The 17,895-nt window shown below is 51.4% G+C and overlaps 1 protein-coding gene across 1 annotated transcript in view; it reads right to left on the reverse strand.

Moving 5' to 3' along the window:
- SLC12A8 (solute carrier family 12, member 8) overlaps positions 1 to 17,895 on the reverse strand; it is a 113,193-nt gene that overhangs the window by 43,496 nt on the left and 51,802 nt on the right. Inside the window, exon 5 of the mRNA XM_015571305.1 lies at positions 9,114 to 9,227. Coding sequence (XP_015426791.1) covers positions 9,114 to 9,227 — 114 coding nt within the window. The remainder of the gene's footprint in view (positions 1 to 9,113; positions 9,228 to 17,895) is intronic.

Consider the following 17,895-nt stretch of genomic DNA (forward strand, 5'->3'; position numbering starts at 1 on the left):
TTTAAAAATTTTATTGTTAATGTTAGAGCTAAATTTAGGGTGGGTGTCATAGAACAGATACTATTTCCCAGAGCTTTCGTGTCCAGATGTTTTACAAATACAATATTACATTTAAAAAGATAAAAAACTTAGCAAGGTTTTTACTGTTGGGCCTACTAGTGCCTGCAATATGCTAATTTCACTGTCTATCTCTAACAAGACAAATGTAGCCCAGCGCTTCCCAAAACTTATTGTGACAATTGAACACTTTTTAAAAATGAAATAAAACACTTTATTCATTATTAGTGTTCCATGGAACACGGTTTGGGAAACACTAAGCATCCTTTTTGTAATTACTTTTTGATCTTTACACTTTTCTCGGCAGGGTCTCTAAAATTGTTTACAAAGGCTACCTAGGATCAAGGATTCTTAACGCTGAAAGGCATCGTAAAGATCATCTCCTCCAACCTTTTATTTCCTCCGATGAGGAAACAGACTCAGAGGAGAAGTGATCGTACCCGTTTTTTAGCTAATCGCTGGCAGAACCAGCACTAATCTGCAAGTTTCCTGATCTCAAGTCGGTGTTCTTTCCACCCACTAGCCTCTCCTTTTCATCATCTAGATTCTAGCCTCTCCATTTCATCCTAACACCCATGCGCTTTTTTTTTTGGATTTCCTTTTTTTAAATAATAAATGCATGATTAACTTGAGGTTACCTCCACCACAAGAAGGCTGAACTGATCAGTTATAACTGGCACGACACATTGGTTCACCCATAGGTGTCCTGTCACCTGCTCCGAAGCACTCTCCTGTGCCTGGTCCAGGCGCTTTCCCCCTTCTCGGGCTGCACACGGCCAGTCCAGGAAGCAGTTAATACTGTATCCCAAGCCACAGGATGACGGCATGGTCCGCACGCTGTTACCATGTGACTTAGGTAAACGGCTCCCTTCCTATGGCTTAAGCCTTCTCACTTGGTCTTCCACCCTAGTCCTACGGCCTTTCAGCATGTCTGTATTATCTCAGCTTTACTATATGAGATGGTGTTGGCCATCCCTTTACTAGTTAGGTTTATGAGGCTGAACTTCCAGCACCATCCACAGCCCCCGGGGCACAGACAGCACCATGCAGCAGGGGGCGTGGGCTTGGTGCCCTGGGAAATGAGCTCTTGGTTAAAATTACCAGTGTAACTGTCAGGTAGCCACTGGCCAACCTCTGCAGGTAGTGGCCATCTTTTTCTGCCTATCCTTAGTCAACCATGGCACACAAAGACCAAAGTCTTTGCTTGCTACCTGTTACCACAATGCTACTTCTCACCCTGTTTTCTTTTCTTTCTTGTTTTGTTTCATTCCTGAAAATGAGAATTAGTAAAGGGAGGGAAAAAATCGAATAGTTTTTCTTGGCTTTTCTGGTTTCTGTTAGTGCTCATTAAAGGACTACTTATTTCTCAGGAAACTTCCAAGCTTCCTCCTGGGAGCTTTTCCATCCAAATCTGTGTCCTTAGAAACCTTTAATTTTCTCTTTCCATTTATAGTTAAATTGTTTCTCTGGTGCCTATTTTCTTTCTTTTTTAAGTGCTTACATTTATAATTTTCTTTTTAATTAAGGTAGAATATCCGTGCACTAAGGTGCCCAAATCTTATCTGTTGCTGTGTGTGTGTGTGTGTGTATGTGTGTGTGTGTGTGTGTGTGTGTGTGTGTGTGTGTGTGTGTGTGTGTGATGCTGTTTAGAGGCAGCGCAGCTCTAGGCCTTATCTGAAAACAGGGATAAGATTTTGTACCTTGCAGGCCCATTGGAAAGTTAGAATAAACTAGCTTGGCACCTAGTAGGTGCTAAATAAATGTCCACACAGGAAGGATGGGCTCCACTCTCACTCAGAAATCCCTTGGCTTCCTCAGGATTCTGCTGGTCTCTCTTCCCCTTGCACCTGATTTCCAAACCCCACTCCTTCACTCCTTCTCCACACCCGGGTTATTGGTTTGTTAGTTTAGTTCTTCTTGTAGAACCTTTAATCCCCTCTTCACTCTATTCTTGAGGCAGAATTTGTCAGTCAATCCTCTGCTGCCGTAGAAATTCTGCTGAGACACCATCAGATACCGGGACTCAGGCAAGATCAGTTGTCTTCTGGCTTGAGAGCAGCTCCAGGCATGTGTGTGTCTCCCTTCCAGCATCCTCTCCAAATACATAGGATGCAGTGGGGCCCCCTACTTACTGTCTGGGTGGCCTTGGGGGAAATAACCTAACGTCCCTGTGTCTTTGTTTCCTCATCTGCAAAATGGATTAACAGTAGAACCCATGGAAGCATCCAGGTTCCACAGGGACTAAAACTTCTCCACAACATGGAGTTAGAAATATGAAATTAGGAACAGGGCTCTAGAAGGAGATCTTTAAAAGGAAGTGAGGGACAAGGAAGCCTGGTGTCACTAGCCTCAGGCTAAATCTGTGTCTGCTAGAATTAGGGGGGCTGTGTTGAGGCTTAAACGAAAGACTCTAGCTAAAGAGGCCAGCACAGTGCCCGACATCGTAGGATGATTTTGTTAAAGTTGGAAATTAACCCTATGTATAAAATTACAAAAAATAAGCATGTATAATAAATATAAAGCTTCCTCCTTTTTTCCTGTTCCTGCTCAGAATGCAGAGGGGTGCGCCCCGACTTCAGGTTGTCCTCACCTGGGTCTCCCTGTTCTTTAAACTGGGGACCCCATTTTGGGGCAGCAAGTTCTTGTTCTCTCACCCACAAGACACACAACTTAGGAGGAGCCCCAGGGGATGTCTTGGGAGGGGAGGGATGCAGGGGTGGGCTGAAGGCAGAGCCAGCACTGCAGCCCAGGGCTGAGGGCCCCGGAGACAGGCCCCCACCCAGAGGGGTGCAGCAGAGTCCCAGAGCCTCTCAGGGTGTGTGTGTGCGAGCTGGGAAGAGGATCAGGGCCAGGGAGGGCAAAGGGTATCACAGAAGCAACCACAAAGGTGACTACGGACATTCTGGTAAAGGCTGCTGGTTTCCCTACCACATTCTTCTGCTGGGTGTGGTCAACCATAGGCCCTCATTCCTTCCAGTAAGAGTCTGAGATTTGGGGACAGGGGTTACGTGACTTCACATACTGGTTTTATTCCCAGTAAATTTCCATTTCCCAGTTCATCCATGTATTGTGGTCCCAGATCCCAGGAGTGGCTGTGTGTATTTGTGTGTATGTTTGTGGTGTGTGTGTGTATTTGTGGTATGTGTGTGTTTGTGGTGTGTGTGCATGTGTGTGGAGTATATGTGTTTGTGGTGCGTGTGGGGGAGGGGTGTTTGTGGGGTGTCTGTGGTATGTGTGTGTATGGGTGTGTGTGTTGTGGTGTGTGTCTGTATTTGTGTGTGTGTATTTGTGGTATGTGTGTGTGTATGTGTGTTTGTGGTGTTTGTGTGTGATGTGTGTTTGTGGTGTGTATGTATTTGTGAAGTGCGTGTGTGTGATGTGTGTTTGTGGTGTGTGATGTGTGTTTGTGGTGTGTGTGTGTGTGTGTGTTTGTGGTGTTTGTGTGTGATATGTGTGTGTATGTGTATTTATGGTGTTTGTGTGTGATGTGTGTGGTGTGTGTGTATTTGTGGGGTGTGTGTGTGTGTGTGTGAACACCCTGTAGGGAGAGATGTTTGTTTTTCAGGGAAACTTTGGGAGTGTAGTTTGGAGAAGGAAAGGACTTTTTAAAACAAAGCGAATACACAGTCTGTCCATGGCCCGGGCCCCCCCTCTCCGCCGCGGCCACTTGCCCAGGGTGTGGTGGAGTGCAGTGAGGAGGACAGAAGGACAGAGGACTTGCTTCATAAATCCTGAGGAGCCGAGACCTAGCCTCCGGCTGCTCTTCCCAGGAGTCTCCCGCCCTTGGAGTAAAATCTCTGAAGTAACCTCAACAATATGTCTCTGGCTGGAGACGGGGACCCAGGGTGGGGGGACTAAAGCGTGTCTTCTTCCAAACTCCCCTCCCCTCTCCAGGCCTGGAGGTTCTCTTGTTCCAGGAGAGGATGGCGTTGGAGGCAGCCCCAGCCATGACTCACTCAGAGCTAATCCGTGGCAAATCCATCACCATGGAAACTGCCAATCATCCATGCTTTTCATAGCTTAACAGAACATCTGCCAGGGACAGCCGAGTGATACAAATTGTTCGCCCTGCCTACCGTGTTACAGCGGGGCCCTGGGAAACGGACAGAGAGCGAGGGGAGGCACCTCCGCAGCCAGGACCGCGGCCCAGCTCAGGCCACCAATTACTGGGGGCCTTTTGCCATCCTTCACGAATGGCTCTGTGCTCCTCCCTTACCAGCTGGTCACTGAAGGGTCAGATGAGCGCTTCCTCACCTGGCCGGGCGGGAAGCACAGCTCCCAGGAGGGCGGGGTACATAAGCCTGTGTAGACGGTTCAGTAATGGAAGTTTATGTTTGGAATATTACAGAATAACATTTCCATAATTCAAACCACAGAAAAGAAAGCTTGACTAATACTCTTAGGTAGCGAGCTTCCTCCAAGGACGAACAAAAGTACTCCTCTCTGGTCCCGGGAGGCATCTCAGAATGTCCCGCTTATGTGAGGTTTTAGTCTGATTCTCAAAAACAAACGTGGAGGAGAAGACAGGCAGGTGCTGGACTAGCGGGTGGCAAATGTTCGTCCAGGTCAGACCCTGGCTACTGGATGGCACCTTCAACTCCGAGGCACTGCTCATTCCTCACTGAAGGAGAAGAAGTAGGGGAGGCTCCTCTGGGACAGGTGCCCCCTCTTACTAAGGGGCGGGGCCTGGAGGGAAGCCCTGGGACCCTGTGGAGTCACATTCCTGAGGCGACCACCTGCTGTGCCTGGCAACACCCTCTGGAGTCCTGCCACCAAGGAGGCCAGGCCCTGCCTCAGGTGTAAGTGCTGATGGGGCATCTGCACGCAGGGGTTCTTGACTTGGCGTCAGGACTCGCTGCCGGGCCCAAGGAACCACCCAGCCGGGAAGCCCCTAGAATGTGTGCTCCATCTGGGTCAGGAAGCAGGACAGGGAGGGGAAGCTGGAAATATTTTCAGATGTTAACTTTTTAAAGTTAATTTCCTTTATTTTGTTTCCCCCTTTCCTTTTCTGTCCATTCAAAAGGAAGTTGACCTATCGGTGGACTCTTGAACAATGCAGGGATTAGGGGTGCCAGCCCCCCCCCCCCATGCAGTAAAAAATCCACATATAACTTCCAACTCCCCCGAAACTTAACTATTATTAGTCTACCATTGACCAAATAAAAATTGACCATGGATGCAATTCCATTGACCCGTGCAAATAAAAAGAAAGCATCCCTTGTTCAAAATTATTAAGATTTTTACCAAGAGCAAAGCACTGAACCATTCTGAGGCCCCTCAGAGCTTGGGCACAGTGTGAATGCACAGGTTCATACCCAAGAAGCTGGCCTAGACAAGGGTGGCCCCAGGATTAGGACAGAAGATTGTCCCTGGAGCTGGAGGCAGGGAGAGAAAAGCCCACAGGATTTGGAGCAATAGGGACCTGGGCCCCCTCCCTGGCAGCACCAGCGGGGATCAAGCAAGACCTCAGAAAGGAAGGTCAGGGAAATGCAGACTCTAAGGATAGGGGTCTCGGACTTAGCAGATTTCTAGTCCCCAAAAGTGGCTCCGAGGTAGCAAAAAGCACACACCTGAAGGGAAGTGCAGACTGGAAAAGGGGAAGGCCTGGCTCTGTGTCCAGATAATGAATAGCCAGAGCCCCCCTAACATGCCCTGGTACTTGGTGAGATCCCAAGACCCTGGAACAGAGTGGCAGGGCAAGGCGGAGGCAGGACCAGTGATTGACGTCAGCTTTCAGTCATCCGGGAAGAATGAAGGCTCAGAGTCAGAGGCTGACTCTCTTTCCGGTTCATGAAAATGAAAGAGATGCACTATTTCTGGCACACCTGGCTTCGAGGACCGAGATTCTACCTGTCACTCCTGAGATCCAGCTCCAGCCTCATGCCTGTGGCCAAGCCTCAGGGGGCATCAGGTAGAAGGCCACTGCACTGATCCAGGTGAGAGAAGCATGGGCCAGAGTGGCCAGGGAGTACAGATGGACAGAGGAGGAGGTCATGAGTTGCTCCCCATTGCTTGTATGAGGTGCCATTTCCTGAGATCAGGAGTAGAAGAGAAGAACCAGCTGCGGGGGAGGTGGAATGCGTTTGGTTCTGAACATGTTGGGTCTGAGACACCCAAGAGAAGGCGTCATGTGGGCAACTGAAGCTATGATGTGATGCTCAGAGAAGTCTGGGGTGGAGGTGTCCACTGGGAGTCATCAGCTTTGTGGGTGGTCAGTGAACAATGGACATGGATGCAATTCCAAAGCAAACAGCAGAGAAAGGAGAGAAGGGGGCTCGGGCATAGCCTGGAGAACCCCAACATGTAATGGGCAGGCAGAAGAGGGTGCACCTGTAATGGCAGGTCAGGGGGAGGTGGGGAGGGTGCTGCGTCATTAAAGGCAAGAGGAAAGGAGGAGGAAGTGGACTGCTCCCAGAGGCCAAACACACTGACACACTGAGAATGCCCATGGGTTGAGTCATGTGGGAGTTACTGATGATTCTGAAAGGATCCACGTCGCTGGAGAGACCGGCTTGGAATTCCCAAAAGAGTGGAGGAGTGAGCCTAGGAACATGGAGATGGGGGTGCAGACCAAGCTCTGCATTTGGCCGTGAAGAGGAGAGGAAAGGCCATTGCCAGAGAGACTGAGGACAGATGATTATGGGCTTTGTTGTGTGTGTGTGTTTTTTAATGTTATTTTCATTTTCACAGCTTTACCCAGACATAACTACTATACAATAAGCTGCACGGGTTTAAAGGGTAACAATCTGAAAAGTTTGGGCAGATGAGTAGATCTGTAAAACCATCCCCTTAGTCAGAAATATGTTTTTCAGTAAAATTCCCTGTCCACCCCTCCTACTTCCCTCACCCCATTTCCAGGCATCCACTGGTCTGCTTTCTGCTACTATACTTTCAAGTTCTAGAATCTTCTGTAAATAGTTTTTACAATTTTATCTTTTTAAAAGGGTACTCTTTCTTGTCTGACTTCTTTCATACAGCATAATTATTCTGAGATTCATTTGTGTTGTTTCATGTATCAATAGGTCATGTCTTTTTATTGAGTAGTTTATACTGTATGGCAACACCGCCATTTGTTTACCCATTCACCTACGGATGAATACTGTCAAACCTCGGTCCTCGAACATCTCCCATCCTGAACAATTCGGTTCCCGACCAAGTTGTTCACAGGAAAGATGCCTTGGTAGTCTAACCAAACTTCGGTTCTCAGTCTAACAACCCTTTCACGCTGACATCTCAGCAGGATAAAAAGCACCTCTCAGGCAACAGACCAAGGAGAGAATGCTTTTGTTTCTGGGAAAAATCGATGATTAGCCCAATTTTAAAACGTGAAGAGGCCATCAAGAGCGCTATAGTTGTGAAGGGTGTAAAAGAAGCAATGATCACAGGCAATTGAAGAGGTAGAAAAACTGTTGTTGGTTTGGAGAAAAGAAACGCAGTGAGCCAGGGACCGCCATTTCCGAGGCGGTGACATATGAACAAGCAAAGATGCTGTGTGCTGACCTGAAAGACACCCCCTGGACCGAGTGCTGAGAGTGGCTCCTTTAAGGCCAGTAGGAGGTGGTGCAATAAACGTAAGAAAAGAACTGTTTATTTATTTACAGATTAAACAGTACATTAGACACGTACTGTATATAAGAAAGGTTAAAACAGGGCATCATCTGAGGGTCTGGAATGGATTAAATTCCCATTATTTCTAATGGGAAAAAATGATTCTGTTTTCGAACAAATCGCTTCTCGAACAGCCTTCCTGAACAAATTAAGTTGGAGAACCGAGGTCCCGCTGTAGGAGCTGTTTCCAGTTTGAGACTATGCCAAACCAAGCTGCTTTGAACTTTCATGCACAGTCTTTGTACGGACACCTGCGTTCGTCCTCCACAGTAGATCACCAGAGTGGAATGGCTGGTTGTACGCTTAATTTTTAAGAAACCACCAAACTTTTTTCCCAAAACGGTTGCACCAATTTACTCTCCCTTTAGCAGTATGTGAGGACCCCAGTGTCTCCATGTCTCTGCCAACATTTGGTATGGACAGCCTTGTAAATTTTTGACATTCTAGTAGCTTCTCCTCTTTTTTCTACCCCCACCCTATTTAGGGAGAGGATAATGAGCAAGAAAATGGCCACATATAAGACGGCAGAGGGAGAAGGTGAGGAAGATAAGGAGACAAAATCAGCCACACTCCAGGACAGTGGTTCTCAACCTTCCTAATGCTGCGACCCTTTAATATAGTTCCTCATGTTGTGGTGACCCCCAATTTCATGGTTACAAATTGAACATTATTAAAGCATAGTGATTAATCACAAAAACAATATGTCATTATATATGTGTTTTCCGATGGTCTTAGGCGACCTGTGTGAAAGGGTCGTTCGACCGCCAAAGGGGTCGCGACCCACAGATTGAGAACCGCTGCTCCAGGGCATCAACGCAGCCTGATCAGGGGTGAAATACTTTTCTGAGGCTGTGCCTCCCCGCCATCATTTAGATCATTTGATCAACATATTAGCTTACTGCCTCCAGGCCAGGCCCCCAGCCTGGGACAAGAGTTCTGCAGGGACCTGGGCTGTGAAGGCTTCTCCCAGGCCCCTGCGGGCCAGGAAAGTGGGGAAGGCAGGGGATCCTGGTTTCCCCACACCCAGTGTGGTAAGAAAAGACAACAGCATTTCTTTGTGCCCTGGGAGACGAGGCAGGAGTCAAGGGAGAGAGAGGGGAGTTCTAGACCCAGTTTGCACTCATTCCAGGGTAGAAAGGACAGCTTGTCCTGCTGAGGAAGCCATCCTGCCCTGCCCTAAGAGAAGTGTGTCCCCTCTCTTCACTTGGCCCAGAGGTGTCAATATATAAGTACAGGGATTAAGGAGGATTAAATCACGTTGGGGCCTTCAGGAATTACGAACAAGTACACTGTTACAGTAACAGATTTTTAGCCAAGGCTAAGGCCATCTCTAAAGTCAGATGTACATTCTGAGAGCACATGAAGGTCCGTTATGATTCTGAGTTTTACGCACCAAACATTTATACCCCCAACATGAGTGTGAAAGAAACCCCAACAAATGACAATACCTGTTGCTGCTGGGAAGAACACCCCAAAGACAGTGAAAAAAGACTCCCCGGGGCTGTAATCAGGCAGCGTGTTGTTCTGCAGCAGTTCCGGTGAATAGCCAATGAAGCCATGTTCTGAAATACACCGAGAGGAGCCGAATGAGCAAAATGATAAGATGTAGCACAGGCTTCCCCAGACTGTAGTCCCACCCAATGCAGAGAGAAAGAAGGTCCGACAAAGCCATCTTCCTCCCACATCCAGCTGACTTCTGTGTGCCTGAATCTGTAGATACAGATGGACGAAATGACATGAAGGGGAATAGCGATTACCACGGGGGGTGGGAGCATTTTCTTTCTTTCTTTCTTTTTTTTTTTTTTTGCTTGTAGACATCAGTATACATCTTTCGATGAGCATGTATATGTGTGTTTGCTTTTAATTTAAAAAATTAAGTTATCTCCCTGCTCAGAAACTGTCCCATGGGTTCCCATTAACTGCAGAACATAGTCCAAACCCCTTAGGAGGAGTGTCAGAACCATCCACAGCCTGGCAACCCCCACCATCTCCCATTCCTCTTTGCCTCCTCCTTCTCCCCAACAGTCACATAGACACCTCTTCCCAAGAACCCCACGGACACCCACCCCTGAGGCCCTGCCTTCCAGACCCTTCTCCCACATCCTTGAGCATCAATATTGTGCTCACTCTTCAAGCTCATCTCAAAGGTTGCTCCCCTTGGGTTGACAAGAACTCCCTAATCAGAATCAGTTCCTCCTCCCGAGTGCAGCGGGCAGGGTTAGCCATATTAGGACTTTCCCCAACTGGCCTCCTTGAGGCCACAAGTCCAGTCTTGCACATCCCTGTCCCCCCGAGTCAAGCACTGGGCCTGGTCACAGCAGGTAGGTTGTGAATGTGGGTCACACTGAAAAGACCCTTCCCTCAGATCCCAGCGACGGGCACAGCCCGCTTCCGTGCTTTCGATTTGACTTGTTCACAGGCTGCTTTGTAGAGGGACGTCTCAGATCCGATTTCTTCAATGCGTTTGAAACGTCCAGTCCATTGACTTGAATGAACTTTTTCAAGTTTGAATCCTACGGGCACTTTGCTTTTTTGTCAAAGGAGGTCACTTTGAACAGCCTCCGTGGACACGTTCGGGGCTGTGGCATTTCAAGAGACCAGGTAACCGCTCCTGGGCCAGGAACACGCAGGCTCTCCCGCTGTGTGTGCTTCTGAAGCCGGCCTCTGAGAAGGGGAGGTGTGTTCCTGCTAACCGTAGTCCAAGAGAAGCCAGCCCGGCCCCTCGCCCTCCGCCTCTGCAGTCACAGCGGACAGCACTGGGCTATGACTCCACAGCCGACCCCAAGGCCCGGGTGACAGGACCTCCTGCCCGTCCCCCACCTGCCTCACCCCCAGCATCCACCCATCAAACGCGCCAGCTCCCTGGTGAGGCCTGTGAGGTCGCCAGCGCTTCTCACACCTTCCAAGACTCATAACTTCATAGGAAAAATATTTTCAAAAAAAACAATAAAACGAAAGCTCAGTGAAGCACAAGGGGCCCTTGGGAGTCCGGTAGGGATGCAAAATCGTCGTCGATGGCTCTCTTTTCTGAACACAGAATCTGTCCTGGGACATTCGATCCCAGGAACCGGGCAACATTTCTGAATGGTTTGGCATCTTCACAGCTGGTCCTCCCCTCATTAACAAAAAAGTGATAATAGTGAAGTGAACTTCAGTTTATCCGCTGGCTGACCCCAGGACTAGCCTTTCTGAGGAGAAAACCAGTCCAGCCTGCCTTGGAACGGGGCTCAGCCAAGCTGGGAGGATGCTCAGGTCTGAAAGCGCATCTGAAAGTGCGCCGGGCAGGCCGGCCGTGCGGACATAAACACTTCATCAGGCTCCGTGGATCGCCGCCATCGCTAAGGGGCCCTGACGGGCAGGTCTGTGGTCATCAGGCCTGAAGGGTCCAAGTGAGTGCAGGCCCCATAGGTGAGTCACTGGGAAGCCTTTCCTCTCCCTCCACCCCATCAACAGATGAGAGGATGAGTCACTGGCTCCCTCAGGGGCTGGGAGGAGCTGCCTGGGCCCCTTCTCCTGGGGCTTTAAATACACATTCCCCAGACTCACACCCACCCTGCTGCCCCAGCCTCTCCTCCCAGGTCCAGCTCTGCACCTCTCTCAAGGAAATAACCTTACATTTGAGAAGACCTTTTTGGACCAAGCTGCTTGGCAATGCTTTGCTTCTAATATTGTAAAGTGGGTCTACATGTCTAACGATAAGGGGGCTGAAGTATTTCAAATGCTTATACAGGGTTTTTAGTGCCATAGGAAACTATCCATGTCCTACATATGCTAAGAACACTAGATACCAGTTATAGTGTAAATACTCAAAGAAGTTTCCATTTATGCGTGTAAAGCGTAGAAGCGAATATACCAGAACTATAACAGCGGCTGTCTGTATAATGCAATTAGGGTTTCTCTCATTTTTTTACGTCTACACATTTTCCACGTTGTTTTTAATGAGCATAATCGATTTATCATCAAAATATATCTTTCAGAAAAACAAACAGAACATCCCATAATGGAAAGCCCACTTTCTCCAGACAGCTTTTCTATAAACAAAGATCTTTTCTTCCTTTTCATCTCTACTCCCCCTACTTCTCAAAGTGATTTCGGCGGTTTATGAGAAAAACATACGTACAACAAGGATCCAAAGAAAAAAATGAGAGAGAGAGGCCCCAGCCACACCTGCACGGCACACAGCCTGAGGGCTCTGAACAAGGCTCCGAGGCCAGGTCCCGCAGTCATCTCCCTCCAACCAGAATTCGAGGCCCAGAGAGAGCATCTTATGAGCTTTCTTTTTTTATTTTTTTAAATTAATTTCAGAGAGGAAGGGAGAGGGAGAGAGAGATAGAAACATCAATGATAAGAGAATCATCGATCAGCTGCCTCCTGCATGCCCCACACTGGGGATCGAGCCCACAACCCGGGCATGTGCCCTTGACCGGAATCGAACCTGGGACCCTTCAATCCGCAGGCCGATGCTCTATCCACTGAGCCAAACCAGCTAGGGCTTATGAGCTTTCTGACCAAGCAGGACTGACCCCAGGGCCCACCCCTTACATGTGCCACTTTCCAGTGGATGAGAAGGGGCCCCAGAGGTTTGCATGGTGGACCTGCCTCATTTCTCTGCCCCCACCTCCCCAGGCCTTGGTGACCAGCCCTCACCCCAACTCCTGGGATCCGGGTCTCTCCCACAGGCTGGACCTGGTCCAGCTGGGCCCTCAGCTCATGCAGGGCAGGTGCACAGGGCGGGCACTGGTGTCCCTGGCTGGCGTGCGTTGCTGAGGAGTGAGGTTAGCTGGCTGCGCCGACACCTGGGACCAACCTCTTGCAGCGGGTCTTCATGACCGACTTTCTGATGCCCAGACCAAAGGTACCGATTCTTCTGCCACGGCCTGTTTGAGATTCTGATGAAAGCTGTGCCCTCCCCCACTCCCCACAGACAACACATTGTGCAAACCAGTTGGGGTTCTCGGGCCTCCGAAGACATTCTGGGAGGCTTCGGCCCCGAGGTTCAGGACCTGCACACCAGGGGCTGCCTCTGCACTTGAAACTGTCCTGCCAGGCCCTGCAGGCACCTATAACATCCCCAGCCCTGCCTGTCACCACTCCCTGCCAAGGAGCACACAGTGGCTCTGAGTGACACAGCCAACTATGTTCCATACCGCAGGCCTGCCAGACTACGCCGAGTCCCTCCATGCACAGGCACTGTGCAGGGCCCCCCAGAGCACCCCGTCCTCTGAGAATAATAAACTCACTGAGTACCTCAAACATGCCAGTCGCTGGGTAGTAAGTCCTTGACAAGGTCAACCTTGATCTTCCCAATCGCCCTGCACGCTTGGAGGTGAGGAAACCAGGCTCAGGAAGGTACAGAATCTTGTGCAAGGTCACAGAGCCAGACCTGCCTGGATTACAGCTACGGCGTCTCCTCCAGGCCAGGCCCCAGCCTTGCACGCCTCCCACACAGAGAGATGTGTGCGACACAGGCTTCCTTCAACCTCACGAGACTCCCCCGGAGCTCCCAGCATCCCCCTCTCTCCATCTGTGGGCCGGCAGGGGGCCCACCTGTGGAATGCCACCAGCTGAAGCGGGTGGGTAGCTGGGGCTTGCACCGCTGGGAGGAGGCAGTGCCCAGCGTGGACCCCAGGTCTGTCTGAATTCAATGTGTTCCATCAGCCGCACCGTTTCTCGGTAATTCGTCCCAGAAGGGTTTCCCCGGAGATTTCTAAAAATGGTCCCTTTGCCTCTGTAAGCCTTGTGTCTCCTCCTCTGGCAGACCAGGGGAGGCGGGCTGGGATTCTCTCAACAGCTTCCAAATCTGAAAGGGCCTGGGATGCCCAGGGCCCACAGCTGCTGCATGTGAATGTATCTGGGTTTGACCTGAACATCTGTTTCTATAGCCATAGGAAAAAAACACCTTTGGTTCCATTTGAGCTGTGTTTTTAGAAAGAACAAAGAAAACAAACCACGCCAAGACCCAGGCAAGAACAGGCAGGGGGAGGACGCTCACAGGTCTGTCTGCAGAAAGGCTGGTGAGCTGTGCTTCTCTGGGCCCACTGTCTGATCAGAGCGGTGCTCACGGGACCCCACCCACCGGGCCTCGGCCAAAGGTGGCCAGCCTTGGTCACAAGTAGTGACAAAGCACAGCTCCCTCAGGGCTGGGCTAGGCCCCAAACCCTCTGGTGTGGTGGCTGCTAGGAACTCTCTGTGGCACCTGTGGTTCCCCCACGCCTGCCCCTGCCCCTGCCCCTGCTGCAATGAGAAGAGGCAGTCCGGAAGTCATCAGCCCCCACATGTGGATGCCAGATTGCAACCACTGACCAACTGAGAAATGGAGATTTCTAAAAATGACGCTGGCACTCCGGCCACCACCCCACGGTGAGCCGCCGGCTCCAGCGGGGGAGGGGGGCTTCCGGCACTGGCTTTCTTCTTGGCTCCCATCCCCAACCCCTCAACCAGCAAGATAGTCCTTTCCTGGGAATGGACAATGGAAGAGGCTGGTCCAACCAGGAATAGAAAGAGTGGAGGAAGGGCCTGGGAGAGAGGAAGGCAGGGAGGGGCCCAGACCCAAGGGCAGGCTGACCTGGGAGATCACAGGAAGAGCAACTCCGCGAGGAAAAGGAAAGGAGAGGCTGAGGTTCTGGGAAGGGGCACACGCCCTGCAAACAACACCTGGGGTGGGGGGCAGGGAGGGGCTCCCGCAGGCAGGAGAAGACCACCAAGAGCAAGCTGAGGGTCCCCAGAGGAAGAGGAAGCACAGTAGGTGTGCCCAAGGGTCAAGCAGTTGCTGCAGACAAGGCTCCTCCTAAGGTTCGACTCCATGTGGAGCTGGACTGTGACCCAGGAGGGTCTGCCCAGCGTCCCTTACACCTTGACAGCTCTGGGGCATGGCCTGATGGGGACGGGGGCCCACAGCTGGGGGGGGGGGGCAATGAATTGGAAATGACAGCCTGACAGAGAGCTCGGTGAAAAGGGGAAGAAAGGGAGTGTCCAGGCCCCTTCCTGCCCCTGAGTGCCCACACGGCACTGCCCAAGGGCCGCCACCCACACTTACTCAGATACACCCGGCCCCAGAGGGTCCAAGGTGGACAGGGAGGGGCAGCTAACCCACCCAGCATGCCCCGGCGCCCGGGCTGGACAGCGGGGCTTCTCTTCCTCTGGGCTCTGGTGTTAGCTCCTGGAAGCTGCAATGAACAAGGCAGCCCCGGGTCTCAGGAAGGAAATTGCACCCAAAGAGCAGAGGTTGGGAGAAGTCCAAGCTCATCTCCTCCTCGATGGTGTGGGGGATGAGGGCCCCAAAGACCTCTGGGGAGGAAGGGGAAGCTCTGATGAGACCAATAGTCAGGACACCTGGGTCCCGCCCTGGTTCCACCACAAGCTCACTGTGGGCCTGTCGGTGAGCCCTTCCCCCTTGGAAATGCAAAGTCTGACCCTCGGTCTGGAAGTGGCCCGAGATCCTGCATCCCTATTGAGTACCCCGGTGATGGAGAGCGGGGTACTAGCCAGTTCCCACAACCCTTCCCATTCTGGAAGCTGCCAAACCAGAAGCCCATTCTCAACACTCAGGACACATGGTCCAAAGACACGACCGGTTTCCAATGGCAGACGTAAAATCCCAAATTAGCTTCCAGAACATGTCAGCACCGCCCCTGCCTCCCTGTCCCCCCTTCCCTTTCTCTGTGGCTATTGATACAACGCACACTCCAGAACGACTTCAGTTTAATATGTTAACGAATCAAAGCAGGTCTGCATGACAAGCACTGGCGTAACATCTCCCATTACTTCACTGTCACGAGTGCTCTCCATCAGTGCAGATAGGAAAACTTCATGACCTCATCCACTGGCCCATTTGTGCAGCTGAGGAAAATGGAGTTTGGAAATGGAAGTCAGCTGCTCTAAGGCATGGAGAACTAACAGCAAATAGAGCAGGAGCCCTCGCTCAGGGTTGAGTTGGAGTCCACTCGGTAGCACGTCCCCATGGGCTAGACTGTCCTTGAACTGGGTCCTAACAATCCTGGTCCACTCAGATCAGTGGTTCTCAACCTTGGCTGCACATTCCAGGTGATTCTAATGTGCAGCCAAGGTTGAGAACCACTGACTTAGATGCTCCATAAAGAAATTTTTTTTAATTGAATTCAACTGGGCTGTATTGACTTGGACTGTATTGATCACTGGCTGGGGAGACGGAAGGGGAAGTAGGTTTGGAAGAGACCCCCAAGGCCCCGCCCACAGCACAGCTGTCCTTCCCTGCAGTTCTGGGCAGGGAGCTGGGCGCCTTCCCCAGACCACAGTCTCCTCTCTGGCTTCAGCCCTCGTGAGCTGGGTCCTCCTAGGGAGGGTGGGGAGAGGATGTGAGCAGGGTTTCCAGCTCCCAGGCCCCCACCCAGAGAGAAAATACACAGAAGAGGGCTGGGCAGGCCAGCAGTGGCCAGAAGGGAAGTCGGAGTGGGGCTGGGCCTGCCCCGAGGGCGCAGGGAGGAGCAGCCTGGAGCCTCCAGGCCCCTGGGGAAGGCCTCCACCCTGCGGGACAACTGGCTGGTGGGGCGGGAACAGCAGGAAAAGCCCAGAGCTGGGCAACTCTGGGGACAAAGGGCCCCGGTTGGGGTGATCTTAGGGCAGCCCCCTTGGGAGGGGCGGCTAAGAGTTCCAGTAAGAAGAGGGGCTCCTGCCAACCCCCACAATCTAGCACGGGGCAGGCAGTCCTGGGGTTCCTTCTGGAGCAAAGGATTCGCACTTGGAGGGGAGGATGGACCTTGTCCTGGCGAACAATGGCTTCTAATCCCCAAGGAACTGCTCATCTGCTGACCGGTGTTCTATTTTAAACCCTTAATGACCTTTTCCTATAATGGCCTTGGGGTCTGCAAGTTGAGATGAGAAGAGAGTTTTGCCTGGAGAGGCCTACAGAGGAAAGAACTGTCAGGGGCCCCAGGACATTAAGGAACTCAGGGCTCACCTGTAGGAAACAAAGTAGCATCTTAGGCTAATATAGTGACGGCCACAGGTGCTCAGCCAGGTTGGTGCCAGGCACCGTCCACTCTGAGTGCTCTGTGTACACTAACTAACTCACGGAGTAGGTGCATTTGTCAGGTAAGAAAGGGGAGCACAGACCGGGTTCAACCCTTGGCTCCCACTCCGGGTCAGTCAGTGCTCACCCAAGGGTACGGGGAGTGTGGGAAGGGGGTGGGGAGCCAGGCTGGTCAGCCTGGGCCCCTACCGAGGGGACTGCAGAGGCCCCAGGGCCTGCCCAGTGCAGCTCTCAGCCCACAGGAACCCTGAGAAAGGAAAATCTGGCCTTCTTATCTCCTGGGGAAAGGAATGCACTCTCCCGCCAGGATAAGGGGCTGTTTTGACAGGAAGTCTCCACCCTGGCTGTGGGTTCCTCCCAGCCACCACTTACTCCTTCTGGCAGCTGGGAAGGGAGTGGATGGTCAAGGGGCCCTCCTACCAAGAACCAAGCTGCACATATTGAAACTCCCAGACCCCCAGTTCCCAGTTCTACAGCTAAGGGCAGCTCTCCCCCACCCCAAGTCCTACCAAGAAAGAAGGGGAGCAGATGGTCTCTTAGAAGGCCCTGGCAGAGATTTAGTATCATAGGCCATTAGAAGGTTAGACCACGGGGGGAGGGGGACCCTCTGGCTCTGAGAGGGAGAAGCAGGACGCAGTGTGTTCCAGCATTGTCCTTACAGGGGCTCCTCAGCCTTCGTGGCCCTTTGCAAGCCTTTCAGCCGGGTGCTCAAGGAGAGCAAGGTATCTTTGGGTCAGGGATAGGTTCCCCGCTCCCTCTATCAGTGGTTCTCAACCTTCTGGCCCTTTAAATACAGTTCCTCATGTTGTGACCCAACCATAACATTATTTTTGTTGCTACTTCAAAACTGTAATGTTGCTACTGTTATGAATCGTAATGTAAATATCTGATATGCAGGATGGTCTTAGGCGACCCCTGTGAAAGGGTCGTTCGATCGCCAAAGGGGTTGCGACCCACAGGTTGAGAACCGCTGCTCTAGATCCCCCTCCTGTCTGGATGGGTGCAATCACTGGGGTGCTCGATGGGCAGGGGGACCCGCACATCCTACCTGGGACAGTCCCGCTTACACCTGCTAAATGGAGTATTTGTCAGTAGAGCCAGGAAAGTTTTCTGATGACAACTGACAATTGACGGGGAGTGTAGAGAGGAGAGCAAAGGGACAAAAGGAAAGAGACTCTTCTAGGCTGGAAGTGGCTGTGTGCCCCAGGGACCTACCTTGTCAT

This window comes from Myotis davidii, unplaced genomic scaffold (assembly GCF_000327345.1).
Source record: "Myotis davidii unplaced genomic scaffold, ASM32734v1 scaffold9, whole genome shotgun sequence".
Taxonomy (NCBI): Eukaryota; Metazoa; Chordata; class Mammalia; order Chiroptera; family Vespertilionidae; genus Myotis; species Myotis davidii.